We start from the raw sequence: 14,420 nt of genomic DNA on the forward strand, positions 1-14,420 counted from the left end.
TGACTGACTCTTTTCGAGAGCTTAAGCTGAAATATCAGCTAACGCTTAGCAACAACAAAAAAAAGCCTTCCAGAAATCACACCTGTCTTAATGTATTTTAATTGACAATAGAAAATAAATTCTGCTGACATAAAATTCATGGTCTCTTTACATTGCAGGTTTTTATCACCAATTGTGGGTGTCTGGAACGTTGCCTTAGCGCGCCAAGATATTTCGCGCAGTCGCAATTGTCCTTAAATGTAAACACGCCAGCCGGCGACGGCACGATGTGAGCGAAGGCGTTTCGGTCACGGGCTCATCTGATTGGCCTCCTCGGGTGTGACGTCACGGGAGGCGAGCTCGGAGAAGAGGGCGGGTAGCCAGTACTGCGGCTCGCTCGACGCTTGCGAGTCCAGCCAGGCCAGGCCCTCCTTCAGTAGGTGGTCCTAGCGATGACAATGCGGGTCCAGCAATGAATTGATTGCCAAAATTATAACATTTAAAATGATAACACACTGAAAAGATCCACTGTCACGAAATGCATGATTTTTAGTATGTTATTAATAAAAAAACGGCAGCCGGTATGGACCCATACGTTTTTTCACCACAAAACATGATTTTTGATGTATGTGGCTTTTTGTAACTCCCGCCATGAAAATCATACTTTTCAAAAAGACCCGGTTCGTCGTGAAAAATGGATTGCACGGGTGCAAAGGATGAGAGCTTTGTGGGCTCCAAATGACAGGTAGGTGTGCATACGGGTACTAAAAAAATAATGGCGGGGGGGGCGTAATCCGTAAATCAGGAGTGCTAAATGTGTCGATGTGCCACCCCGGCCGAAACCGTGATCGGCGGACGCGGAGCCGCCAGGGTGGCTCAACTCCGCCGCGGAGGCGGTTTGGCCGCGGCGGTGATAAACGACGACGACGCTGTTATATGTGAATAATGTTGTATGTATTTTTCATTACAATACCTAGTTTAAAATGTTTAGAAGCATGACACAACCTTTAAAGATTTGGTTTCCAGGTGAAATTTCAATTTGAATCTAAAATGTGCTACTAACTTTACAGATGAACTCAACTTGACCTTTTCTCTTAAATACACGTCCCAAGCGTGCATGTACCAATGTTTTACTACATCACTTACTAATTAACCATCTTGAGGCCTCATCACCCGTCCCTAAACATACAAACCATTTCATTTATTTGCTTTATGGTCAGGACGCCCTTGGCATGGACTCACCAGGACGTGACTCGCTCGCTCCTTCTCCCACTTGAGACTGTTCTTTATCTCACTCACCGTCACGTAGCCCTTCTTCTACAAAGCAGAACTGGATTTTTCTTTGGCGCATTCAAAGAATATACAAAGCTGTGAAAATTTGGTCGGCTTACCTCGGCCAGCTGCAGGACAACGGTGTGGTCCATGTTGAGCTCCGCCGGGACGGACTGCACCAAGTAGGAGCCGCCCACCGGAATCATCCCAAAACCGTTGCCCATGACTTTGAGTTTCTTGATGGCTCGCACCAAGTCATCCCTGGTGGAAAAACGCCGCAGGAAACTTAAAATGTAAGCAATGAAATAGTGAAGCATGCACTCAAATCCACATGAGCGATTAATAAAGCATGAAGAGTACAATGAATGGGGCAACGGCAGCCTATACAAGTATCCAAATTCCCACCCATATCTTGGCTTTGTGGTAACCTGCTTCTCCCTTGACAATCGCACCATGTTTTTGTGGTTCAAATAAATAATAATAATAATAATTGTAGTCTGGGTATAACTTACTGGCTGACATCCTGCGCGTATTTGCCACGTCCCTTAAGCACTCTGCGATGGAGTTCATCCAGAGTGATGAGTCCTGAAAATAAAAGATAAGTATGTCACTCCAGTCGCCATGGTGATGTTGATAATATCGAGTTCCGTTCATTAAATCACTAACCTCCGTTTCTGTGCTTAAGGGCCAAGCAAACCTCAATAATCTGCACGCCGAGCTCGTAGTAGAAGTCGCCCACGCCGAGCATCTCTGACCAAAAACCTTTGCCAGCTATCAACACAACAAACTTGTATTAAAAATAATAATAATGATCAAGCTTGTGTGATTTATGGATGTGGTGAGGGAAGACATGAGGGCAGTTGGGGTTAGAGAGGAAGATGCAGGAGATAGGCTATGATGGCAAAAGATGACACGCTGTGGCGACCCCTAACGGGACAAGCCGAAAGGAAAAGAAGATCAAGCTTGTGTGAACATTCTTCTTCGAGGCGGCTCTCACAGGCAAGTGGGTCAACTCCGATCGTGGCGCACATCTCCTGAAACTGGACGCGGAACTGGGAGCTCTTACGGATTTCCTGTTTGTGCTTGCTGGCGAACTCCTCCAGGTTCGACTTGAACGTGTCCAGCTGCTTGGACATCTGACAGAGGAGTTGAACAAAAAATATAACCGGCATGTTTTTTGGGAGAAAAATGAAACAATGCATGCAACTCTTGTATGAATGCAGACATTTAAAGTCAGAAAGCAAGCGAGTGGACTTGCCTGAACTATCTGATCCTCTGCGAGAACAGTTCCCCTCTCTCTATATTTGGCCTGAAAAGAAGACACAAAGATAAAATCAGTACAAAACAATTATATTGTCATAAAATCAGGATAATTTACTACTGCTAATTTTCCACTAATTGTAGTCGGGCTCTCTCAAATTGGTATGTGAAAGAATCAGTGCCTAAGCTGGACATTTGCATGTAACCTTTTAAAACTGCTCACTTTCAAGAGTTCAAGTACAATTTTGTTTTACTTTTATGTGCAATCATTTAATTCTCAAGTCCTAACTTTATATATAGTATTTAAGCGCAGTGTAATGTTCAATATCTGTTCGTAATGCGATTCCAATAATAATGTATGTACTTTTAAGGAAACTCTCTCTCGTTTTTAATATTCGTCGTATTTATTGTATGACGTTCTTAAGTATATTAACCCATTATTCAATCATTAGTATTCACATTATCGAATTCAATTCGATTATTTTCTTACCTCTGCGAGCTTCTTTTTGGCGATGGCGCCCGCACCGACGCCTCTCCGGTGCATTCTGTTTTTATTTTATTTTTTCAAACAACGAAAATGAATATAAGAGGATGTGTTATTGTCCAAAAATTATGACAGCTTTGGACGTTGCGGTAGAACCGAAACAACTCCAGTTGTATTTCGTCACTGGAACTCAGCAGTTCTCTCAATTTTCACCGAAGTGCATAACCATTTGAAAACGTTAACTCTCGCGGATTTAGCTTACTGGTGCGTTTCAAGTAAAAAATACGATGAAAAAGTATATTTTATGGAAAAGACGCAACGATTTGGAAATGATCAAGCCGCTTCCGCGCAAGTGTTTCCATTTTGATTGTTTGGTGCATAAAATCGAAACTTTTCTAAACACTGCCTCCTGAAGGATCGGCGAATATTGCAACAATTCTTGCGTCATTGCAGTTCGAATAAAAAATTAAAAATGTAAACCCGGGAGGAAAACCAACGCAGCGTCCATTTTAATTAAACAATTGTCTTGCGTGATAAAATAAAATATACGTGAGTGATTATAAATGGAAATATAACATCAAAACCACACGCGGTTGAAATATTCATAATCTGCTATGTGTAGAGTACTTTAATAATGTCTTTAAAGTGATTTTTGACACTACTGCACCATATTTTCAGGGTGACTTTGATAATTTTATGTTAAGCGTCCTCATGGAAACCTCAAAGCAAGACATGGCATCGAGCATGCGCAGTACGCAGCGCTTTAAAACTACACTTGAGGAGGGAACATGACGAGCATTGTTGGTGGACTTCACTTATAGCCCGGGTGAGCTCACAATGTCACATAATGTGTTTTCTGAAGACAAGTCTGTGCGCGGGTTGTGTGTCCAAACGCGCTCGGTGCGACGGCGTCGGGTTTGTTTGTGTGTGTGTGTGTGTGTGTGGCTAAGCTAGTAAGCTAGCCAGTGGAGCTAGGTAGCTGTTATTGTTTTTTTTCACGACGAGCTAAAATGGAGGAGCTAAAATGGAGGTTGGTTCACTGCCACTCCCGGGTCCTTGAACGTCTCGACACACTCCGACCGAGTCGTTCCTAACGTGGGTTAGTTAGTTTCTGGAGTACTGTAGTTGTTGCGTGTTTCTGTAGCGTGAGCGTGAGTGTGAGTGAGTGAGTGAGTGTGTGTGAGTGAGTGTGTCTGTGTGTGTGCGCTTGTGCAGCTTGACTTGGAATTTCAAACGCCCGGCGTGCAACTCGTATGAAAAGGGGGAAAAAATCGCGTCGGGTTGACGTAAAGTGATAAATATGATGGCGAGCGTAGTTGCTCATACAACAAACGACACTGCTTTAGGTGATTGTCACAAACAAAAACAGCGTCCTGGCGTTAGTTTGTCTGGGCAGGGTTTTTCCCCCTGGCTCAAATTGAGGGAAGGGTGATACTATTCTGATGAGTCGCACAGGTGCGTATGCCTGGCCCAAAACACTTTCTGTGACGTATATTTTATTGCTCTTAACGTCTACAATTTCAAAAAATATACAAAGACAGCAAACTGGAAGCACACATGGTTGTTTTATGAGACATTGTGGAAGGCCTTAAAAAAATAAGGTATCAGCTCATTCAATATACAGTAGCACTTTTTCTTTTAATTAGACATGCCTGAAAAATTTAATTTTTCTCAATTCAACATAGTGCCTCGGCGGCAAGATAGCGCTGACGTCGCTCCATATTCTGTACCGCTGTGCTTATTACTAACAAGGGTCATGGGTAAATCTATCCCCAGCCCAGCTGACTTCGGGGGAGAGACGGAGTACACCCTGGAATGGTCACCAGCCAGTCGCGGGGGGCACATGTAGACAGTCATTCACACTCAAATTCGGACAGACGGGCAGCTAAGTTTTTTTTTTTTTTTTTTTTTTTTTTTTGGAAGAAAAAAAAATGAATCGCTAGACTTAACTTTCCTGTCCAACCATGCAGAAAGGGGTCAAAGGAATATTTTGATGATTGACATGAGTAACTCCCAACAGTTTCCAATGTAACGCCAGAATTGCAGTTAAAAATTGCTCCAACTAATTCAACATGTCGGTTTTTAGAGCAAGATATGGCACAACATGTTTTATTTGAAGCAATAAACCTGTTGTGCGATTCACACTGTGTACGTCTACAGGTGGCAGCCAGCTGCGGTCACACCATGAACAGTCACCATGAGCATGAGAGCCTCCCCGGGTCCACATTCGGGATCCAAGCCGAACGCTGACGCCATAGGTGGGACGTTTACTTTGCTGCCCCTGAGCCTCAGGAGGGAGTCACGTGACTCGCCCTCGGATGTCCCAGACAACTTCCGCTGGGCTGACAGAATCCCGAGCAGGTCCAAGCGCTCGGAGCAGACTTACATGAGCGGCGACGTCTCGGAGGTCGCCGAAGCAAACCGGGCCGCCGCCGCCGCCGTGGGGGTTCTTTCCCCTGTCGGACCAATGGGGGGTGAGGGAACCCCGGTGAAAGGCAAACCCCTCTCCGTGGACAGCATGGAAAACCCTCAGATGGCGCAGAACAACAACACACCCAAGGAGGCCGACGGCGTCCTCAGCGCCGCGTCCATCGAAGTGTCGTCCGAGGGCAAGTGGAAGAACCTCCGGAAGAGCCCGGCCAACCCGCACACGCAGGCCAACTGTCTGCGTCAGATCCTGCTGCTGCAGCTAGACCTCATCGAGCAGCAGCAACAACAGCTGCAGTCCAAGGACAAGGAGATAGATGATCTCAAAGCAGACAAGGAGACGGTACGGAAGACATATACGGATTGTTTTTAGAGTTTTCCTTTTATATTCTGAAAAAATACACGATGATTTAAAACAATTCTAGTGGTACAATATTTCTCCCCGTTGTCGGCACTCTGACTGACATTGACTTTTTACATTTTATTTTTAATCTTTGGTCTTCCAAATACGAACGTTCCCGTCAGGTTATAAATCATTTGCGAACAATGACAACATCTGCAGTGACCGTCCCGTTCCCCCCCCCCCCCCCCCCTTCCACCTGCCCAGCTCCTGGCACGCATCGAGCGCATGGAGCGCCGCCTGCAGCTCACCAAAAAGGACCCACCCCGCGATAAGCGCCTTTTCCAGCCCCTGGAGCCGTGGACTCCTGACAAGGAGGACATGTGGGACCTGGAGGTGGAGGAGAGCCCGCAGCCCAATCCATCCGCCCTGCTGCCCCTAAGTCGAGGAGGCAAAGGTCAAAAGAGGTAAAAAAAAAAAAAAAATTAATAAAATTGTGTGTAAACGCTGATGCCGAACACAAATGCTGTTGATTTAAGTTACAGGTATCAAACTCAAGCCCCGTGGGCCAGATACGGCCCGCCTTTATGATTTTATGTGGCCCGCGGATGAAAATCTAGAGGGTCAATTTCCATGATTTTTGTTCAAATCTGTCCCAAAATTTCAAATTGTTATGTCATAAATGGTAACGTTGCGCTATTACAAGCATTTTTGTGTTACCAAACAACAGGAGTTGGAAAACCCGTCACCCTTGATTTCTGATTCCAAAACAAGTTCATAAATTTCATGTGTAAATGTGATGTTAAAGATTTTTATAGTTTTACAGTCATAATGGCCCTCTGAGGGGAAACCCGAAGTAAAATGTTGCCCGTGACAAAAATGAGTTTGACATCCATGATTTAAGTGTAGAATGTATTTTAAAATTAAAAAAAAAAAAATACTGAATACCAGTTGAGAGAAAATCTGTAGGATGAATCACGATTTTACATCTTGCCATGTATTCATGTGCTGTTTTTAGTGAGGATTTGTAAAATGATTACACAGTAACCGTAAATATGTCAATTTGCATTTTCTTTTTTTGGATACATTAAAAAAATGTTCCACGTTTCTTGATGGATTCAAACCATTCCCGTTTTAAAAAAAAAAAAAAGAGGGTTCGCCCAATCCGATGTTTGAGATCTCCCATTTTGCCTTTTGGGTCAAAATACCCCAATAAATACAGAAAAGGAGTCTCCTTTTTTTGTTAACCCACAGGAAATCCTGCTTCGGGGAGTCCAAACTTCAGAAGTCGCGCGGCAAAAGCGCCAAGCTGAGTCCCCACAAGGTGGAAAGTCAGCCGGCGTCTCCGTCTCAGCGAGAGCTGCGCAGCAAGGAGACGCCGGAGAAGAGCGCCGCCCCGGGGCTGCCTTGCAAGGAGGAGGCAGACCTGAGCTGCCAGATGGAAGACCTTCCTTTCCTGTCCACGACGGAGATGTACCTGTGCTGCTGGAACCAACCCCCTGTGTCGCCTCTGCGCGAGACTTCCCCCAAGAAGGACGAGGAGGAGGAGGTGGCCAGTGAGTGGACTCCTCGTATCATTTACGATATGCGGATTGTTTGTAAGCCGAACGTTTTTTGCCGCTTACGTCCTTCAGATGCGTCCAACGCCCACTCCATGATTAACTTCCTTTTCCCGTCTTCGTGCCGCCTCTCCGTTCCGTCGTGGCGGGAAAATTTCATCGAGCCGTTGGGGGAGGATTTAAACCTCGACGCGCAAGAGGTGAGAACGTCGTCGTGTTTTGAACGCGTTATCGCAAAAAATGATGGAACTCACAGTGCTTCCTTGTCCGTTTAGCCACTGGATGACGGCGTTTTCCTCAAGCGCCACGCCAAGCTGGAACTGGACGAGAAGAGGAGGAAGAGGTGACGGCTTTAATGTCATTCAAAATATGTATAAATAAAATTACCCTACGTGTCGAACAGTAATGTTGCCAATTGCGCATCGCTTCAGAATCGTCTCTGTTGCAAGGGGTCCCGTCGCTCTGCTTATATTCACAAGGCCTGTGCCCAATTGTAGGTCAACAAGGCAAAAGATTGACAAACGCAAATCAGTCACGCATGCCTTCTGTCTCTGGTTGTTTTTCTTCTGGTGCGGTAGTTTCTTAAATATCAAATTAGAGGTACAACATGTGGAAAGATTTATTTAATAGATCATTTCATTTCTGTACGTCTGTTAATTAAGGTGGACAGTTGTAACAGATTTGAACAAAAAAAAGGATTTGGGGCAAAAATGCAAATTCTTTAAAAATAATGGCTTATATCTGATTTGATTTGAAACAAATGGGGGAAAAAAAGGCTTGTTTTACTTTGAGGAGGGCTTTGGCTCCACCTTGTGGCATAAAAGCACAAAAGCAGGATGGCATTTTATTTTTTTTCTCAAATAGAGCAGGGGTGTCAAACTCATTTTTGTCACCGGCCACACTGGAGTTGCATTTTCCATCAGAGGGCCGTTATGACTGTGAAACCATAACAATCGTTTATCGCCTCATAATGACGCGTGAAATTTATGAATTATGGAATCAGTAATCAAGGGTAATGGTTTTTTCAATGATCGTTGATGTTTGCTAACGTAAAATGCTTGCAATACCTCAACATTATGCTTTATCTCATGACAATTTGAAGTTTTGGTAAAGATTTGAACAAAAATCACAGAAGTTGACGTGGATGATTTGCCTGGGCGGGCCAAATAAAATCATGTGGCTGGCCGGATCTGGCCCCGGTCCTTGAGTTTGACACCTGTGAAATAGACGATCGCTTCCAAAGGGGAAATAAAAAATAATAACAATTTGTGAATAGTGTTTGTGTGTGGATGGGGGACTTTTCTACAAATGCAAGGAGAGACAACAATTGTAACAATTATAATTCATTTTGAGGTTTGGGCCACCCTGGAGTACAAAAACAAATCCCGAACAATATCATTTATCCCCTTTCAGATTAAAAAAAAAAAAATTAAGAATTTACATATATAATTAATTTAGCATCTTTTAAATTTACACTTACCTACAGCGACGTGTTGGTTTAAATGAAAAGTTGAAGCCTCAAACTTAAACCTCGCACGGTTCCTCTCGATTCCCGCACGCAGGTGGGACATCCAGCGGATCCGAGAGCAGCGCATGTTTCAGCGCCTGCAGCAGCGCATGAACAGGAAGAAGATCATACCGGAGACTGAACCCGAGCTTTCATCCTTCTACCCGGAAACTGAAGACGGTAACTCATTATCCATGTCATCGTCAACCGTTGCGGCCTCCTCAAGTGTTACTAACATTTAGTGGCAAAAATGTACAAAACTTACAATAAAATTGTACACATTTTCATTTTTTTTGTGTGAATATTTTAAATATATAAATCACTTAAGCAACGTAAGTATGAACAGGATGTATGAGAGTTATTTGTAGTAGTAAAATTGGACTGAAAGATATTGACCTAAAACATAAGATGCAAAATTTCATGCTAGAAGCTATATCACAGCCAAGATGCAAAATTTCATGCCACAAGCTATATCACAGCCAAAATGAAAAACTATAAAGAATGTGTGAAAATCTTCTATGAGGGCACAAGGGTCAATAGTTATAGTAGCGTTAGTATTATTACTGCAACAATAATAATCCCCCCCCAAACTAGATATTTTAAATTGTATTTTTGTTGTTCAGTCTCTTTTTTTTTTTTTTTTCCCTCCTCCCATAAAACTTGCTTTTTTAAAAAAAAAAAAAAAAGATGTATTTCTGTTGTTCCATCCAGTTGAAGCGATCATGATCACGCCCTTCTTGCCAGTGGTCGCGTTTGGTCGGCCGTTGCCCAAACTCACACAAGAGTAAGTTTGAACATTTATTTGCACTTTTCATCAGTAATATGACCCCTTAAAAGAATCATATAAAAATGATCACAATTATAAATGTTAAGCACCGTCTGTTCACCAAAGCATATCTTTGATAAGAATACAGACACTCATATTTAGATTTTAATATGTAACTGTGCATTAATTACACTTTCACATTTAAACGCCAAGTCATCTAGTCTGTCTTTTCTCACTAATACCAAATCAATCTCAAGTTGGATATTATATAATATAATATACGTGAGTTGTTTTATCTGAACTTAATAATTTTTTCTCCTCCAGGAACTTCGATCTGCCCTGGCTGGACGAGCGTAGCCGCTGTCGCGTGGAGGTCCCCAAGAAACACACCCCCCACCGGACCTGCCGCAAGTGAATGTCACCGGGCGGGCGACGCGGTCATTTAGTTTGATGCGGTTTAGTCACTAGTTGCGCGCGTGTGTGACTCCTTGTTGCTTTCCGTGCGGAAGCGAGGCGTCGCCCCCGCCCGGGCCCGCAACACATATCACTGTCACTGGCGTGTGGGGTGAGACAGTCATTCCGTTCCCACCTTTTTAAAAACATCACTGTTATGGCACTCAGTTGACACCGTAAATAAACTTTTCACAAAGGACAACTTTAAACCTCCCCGAGACTCCGCTTCGGGGGAAGAGATGTCCCAAACTTATTTGTGGTGCTGTGTATCTTGTCGCTCAACCACCCATTTGTGGATAAAAGAGACGTGTGACAACTTCACACTTGAAAGCATGTTGGGGGGGAATGAAAGGCTGAATCCATTTCCTCTTGCAGTACCAGGAGGAAAAAAAAAAAACTAGACGGGTCCTAATGTTGGCTTGAAACTTATTCTGTTCCTTTCTTCGGTTGAGTTCTTTTGCTTTTACACTACTCGCAAAATGTTGTGAATATTGGGCTTTCGGTTGCAATTTTCATCCATTTTGATGTCTTTGTGGCTCTTCCAGAAGTCTCCATGAGGAAAAAAAAAAATACTGACACATTGAATAGTTGGACATCAAAAGTTGAGAGTTCAGATTAAGGTCATCTGTAAAGGTTATGGTCCATCCTGAAATTTCACCTCACATCCATTTTTTTTGTGAGTAGTTTACATGTGAATTGCATGGGTTCTATTTAGCTGTAACAGCCCTCCGAAACAACGGTAGCATGGCTTAACCCCTCGACGGAGGATCGCGACGCAAGCGTCTTGGACGGAGCGGGAGAATATTGACACAAGTCATATACGTTCAACTCCCAGAAGCAGTTAGTCGACATCAGGGGTCCATTTTTAGAAACAAAAGTTCCTAGCTTGTAGTTCTAACAAATTCCGCCATGATCATCCCTCTCAATGATTTGTTTTTGTTTTTTTTCTTTTGTTTTCCTTCACAACGCAAACGGCTTCAACCGCTCTACTGTACAAGTGTGTAGATGTTGGCTACGTCCGGAAACTGCGCTGTACATAGCTTCCACGAAACAAATGTACATAAAACATGGCTTGTTATTTTTTTATTATTTAAATGTTGATCATGTTGAGAACATTCAAAAGTTCAATGATTGTATGTTGACAAATTGAAAGTTGCATTTTTTCTTTTTGGAATAAAATGACCATCTCTATGCGCTATGGATCTGAATTTGGTCCTTTTTTTTTTTTCCCTTCTAGTGCTGAAATATTTGCAAATATCTGCAGTACATGAGAACCCGATTTACCTACCTACAGTTCCCGTAGTCCTTTGGTAATCATGTAATTTTTTTTCCCTCATTGTCATTAATATTTTTTATTCTCTTAGAGAAAACAGCTCATCAAAATGCCAAAATTGTATCTTTTTTTAACCGCAATCTTGCATTCATTCAATAAATGTTTGTTAAATGTAGGAGAAAAAGTTTATTCAACAATAACATGAACACTTCATCTGTAGGTATAAAAACTACAGACTTGCTTTTGGAGGAAAATCTTTTTGAAATCAGAACAACCAGAGACAGTACTTTTGGTGTTTTAGTATAATAAGTCACCCAATTTGTGAAACTGTATATAGCACATTTAGCTACAAATTACACAGCTTGTCTTTGTTGCCTGATAAGGAGTGATCACATATATATAAAACAATACTTTTCAATAAGTCACATGGATGATTAGTTTTTAGTGTTAATTTCAAATGTAACAAAATGCAATTATGGACACATTCTCAAGGGATTTGTGTCTTTTGGCATTGTCGTAAAGGAGACAGGCTTCTTCAGTCCTATCAAGGATAATATTTAATAATATACCCACGTCAAATGAAACACCGCAGAAAGAAAAAAGCCAATACGGGCGACATTCCATCCAAAGAATAACATCGGAGGGAAAAGTCTGCATGCGCTTGCGTTCAGTCTTTCCGGAGGTTATTGAGGCGTTCTTCCAGGTCGGCATCGGCGTCGGCCAGCGTGGCTTGAGGCTCCGCTTTCTTCCCGCTGGCGATCGACAGGGATCCGCCGGTAGACGGGAGATCTGGAAGCGACACAGCTGAGCTCTGAGCAGCAGTGGTGGAAGACTCGTAACCAGTTTTTAAAAATGAAATTGTCGTATATCTTCCCAACGGGCTCATCTTTATGTCTCGGGCCTGCACTAGTTCCAGTAAATGTATGATAAGATCATATTTATTTGTTCAGAATTATTCCTGTGTGTGTTGTCCATCTAAGCAAAGTAACCAATCATTTAACCCAGCAACATTTTTTCATCCTTTGGTCAGAACATGCTAAGTTTGTGCAAAATACATAATACATTTGATCATCGGCATCTCTGGTATGCAACTTACTTTAGTCATGTGATTGGATAAAAATTGAGTGTGAACTGCTCCAAATGATGTACGTGGAACAGTTGCGTGCCGTTATATTGCATTTTTGTGTAGTATCAGTGGTTTCTACGATTGTGACGTGATCGCGGTGGATTAAGTTGGGTACGTCCCCACTGAAAGCCCCGCCGAGAGGTGAAATTATGATATTGGCGATCATTCGAAGCATTGTTTTTGTTCTTACTTGAGAGTTCGTCACTGAGATTAAGACCCAGCTCGTCCAGGACTTGGGACACAATGGCGTCACTGTGAAAAAGAGCAGACCCGAAAAGTCAGCACATGACCACGACTGGAAAATATTTGACTCCTCCTGACTGGATTACACCTCCCGCAACACCAACGCAAACATCGCTGCAGCGGCTCACCTCTCCTCCTCGTCATCTTCATCCCCCATGGCGTCGTCGATGGCGTCGTTCATCATCTCCTCCTTCATGTCCATGATCTCGCTCTGACGTTCGAACTCCATCATGATCTTCTGGATCTGAGGCAGCTTGAGCTGTGGCAGTGACAAATATGATTGTAAAAGTTTGGTATTTTTACCGGTGCGCTGGGTGAATCCAATGTCACATTCTCTTCTCATGTGTTTGACAGGAGTGAAGCGGACCTGTCTGTTCATGGTGGCCATGGCTTTGGTGACGCCCTTCATGGCCTGCGCCATGCTGTTGTTGGACTTGAGGGTCTGAATCTTCAGACTGACGGCCTGAATGTTGGCCTTCATCATGATGAACTTCTTCACGTAGCGTCTCGTGCGGACCAGGTCTTTGGCCATAATCTTGACGGCATCCTGCAGACATTTTAACCACAGGCTCAGGATTTGCTCTATTTTTGTTTTGCTTTCTTCCCAAGAAAACTTTACATACCATTTGTCCCTGCTTGGCCATTTTCTTGATGTCCGCGATGATCTTCTTCTCCTGCTGCTCCAGTTTCATTCGCTCTCTGTCCAGCTCCCTCATGGCCCGGTTGAGCGCCCTCTGGTTCTGCTTCAGCAGCTCCTCCGGGGTCTTTCTCTTCCCGAACAGGAACTCCATCTGTTAGGTGACACACAGAGGGGAAACATACAATATGGGAAAATCAATCAACATCACACATCTTTATGACATGTGGGTTCACACTTACGGACAATTTTAAGTCTTTGGAGAACCTGACATGGATGAGAGATCATAATATCCCCAATGGGATCATGTATACAGTATTCAATTTAACTAAATTAGTCTGAAATTATTTAACTACGACAAATTATGCATTTCCCCCCGTCTATCTATACCTGCGACAATCAAAACAATTCAACCCCCCTGCACAAGATGGCAGAAAGAACATATAACCTGTGGAACCATTTGTTTTTCCTTTTGATTTTATGTAAAATGAGTGTTTTGTCTTAATAGATATTGGAAAATACTCTCGCTTTATAACACTCGAGCATATTCTGTGTATAGTTGCTCTTTGTGTTGTGTCCTATGGAAAGGGGAGTTGCCATTTTAAAAAATTGTTAACGTAAAGTTAAGGCGTCCATTGAAAGTTTGGGCCAAATTCGACCAGGAATAAACCTAACATACTGGAAACTCACCTTAGCGTGGCAGCAGTCAAGTGGCTTAAGGCCTGTTCTTTTCATGACGGCTTTTTGTAGCCGTCTTACTAGTATCTCCTCCGCCTCCATGAATAGCGTTAGCCTTCACAAAGTCTCTAGGCTCACCTTGATCTGCTCCCGTCCGATCCGGCACAAAAAACCCAGATGACAAACGTTGTTTTTTTAAAAAAAAGATTTCCTCACTGGCGAGCTTCTAAAACGAGTATTGTTGTTTTCCTTCAGAAACTTCCGCGTTGCGACGGTTTAATTTCCGGGAGGTGATCTCATCGCCTACGTCATCGTGACTCCACCCATAACAGTCAAGTTCAGGAAAGAAAGAACACCCGGAAGTAATATAGTAACATTTCCACGTTTCAAATTAATGGGAAATAAATGTTATAAGT

The 14,420-nt window shown here is 43.0% G+C and overlaps 3 protein-coding genes across 6 annotated transcripts; 1 reads left to right on the plus strand and 2 right to left on the minus strand.

Annotated features, from left to right (window-relative positions):
• Window positions 1–81: 81 nt before the first annotated feature.
• On the minus strand, window positions 82–3,371 carry snf8 (SNF8 subunit of ESCRT-II). Its single transcript, XM_061810925.1, has 8 exons — window positions 3,002–3,371; window positions 2,510–2,560; window positions 2,249–2,387; window positions 1,918–2,022; window positions 1,764–1,836; window positions 1,371–1,512; window positions 1,222–1,296; window positions 82–425 (listed from the first exon to the last, which is right to left on the minus strand). The coding sequence occupies exons 1-8, from the start codon at window positions 3,053–3,055 to the stop codon at window positions 288–290; spliced, it is 777 nt and encodes a 258-aa protein (XP_061666909.1). The 5' UTR covers window positions 3,056–3,371; the 3' UTR covers window positions 82–287.
• A 326-nt stretch (window positions 3,372–3,697) lies between these two features.
• On the plus strand, window positions 3,698–11,247 carry msl1b (MSL complex subunit 1b). Of its 3 annotated transcripts, none has more exons than XM_061810916.1 (9): window positions 3,698–3,821; window positions 5,156–5,765; window positions 6,030–6,229; window positions 7,017–7,318; window positions 7,397–7,521; window positions 7,597–7,664; window positions 8,884–9,008; window positions 9,540–9,612; window positions 9,919–11,247. In XM_061810916.1, the coding sequence occupies exons 2-9, from the start codon at window positions 5,193–5,195 to the stop codon at window positions 10,007–10,009; spliced, it is 1,557 nt and encodes a 518-aa protein (XP_061666900.1). In that variant the 5' UTR covers window positions 3,698–3,821; window positions 5,156–5,192; the 3' UTR covers window positions 10,010–11,247. The 3 variants fall into 3 exon arrangements, with proteins under 3 accessions (XP_061666900.1, XP_061666902.1, XP_061666901.1); XM_061810918.1 differs by lacking the exon at window positions 3,698–3,821 and adding an exon at window positions 3,852–4,094; XM_061810917.1 differs by lacking the exon at window positions 3,698–3,821 and adding an exon at window positions 3,852–4,025.
• Window positions 11,248–11,491: 244 nt separating this feature from the next.
• On the minus strand, window positions 11,492–14,302 carry chmp2a (charged multivesicular body protein 2A). Of its 2 annotated transcripts, none has more exons than XM_061810927.1 (6): window positions 14,143–14,302; window positions 13,313–13,480; window positions 13,057–13,236; window positions 12,818–12,948; window positions 12,637–12,698; window positions 11,492–12,109 (listed from the first exon to the last, which is right to left on the minus strand). In XM_061810927.1, exons 2-6 carry the CDS (start codon window positions 13,478–13,480, stop codon window positions 11,988–11,990), a joined length of 663 nt encoding a protein of 220 aa, XP_061666911.1. In that variant the 5' UTR covers window positions 14,143–14,302; the 3' UTR covers window positions 11,492–11,987. The 2 variants fall into 2 exon arrangements, with proteins under 2 accessions (XP_061666911.1, XP_061666910.1); XM_061810926.1 differs by having other exon boundaries at window positions 14,017–14,157.
• Between the last annotated feature and the right edge of the window lie 118 nt (window positions 14,303–14,420).

This window comes from Syngnathoides biaculeatus, chromosome 22 (assembly GCF_019802595.1).
Source record: "Syngnathoides biaculeatus isolate LvHL_M chromosome 22, ASM1980259v1, whole genome shotgun sequence".
NCBI lineage: Eukaryota > Metazoa > Chordata > Actinopteri > Syngnathiformes > Syngnathidae > Syngnathoides > Syngnathoides biaculeatus.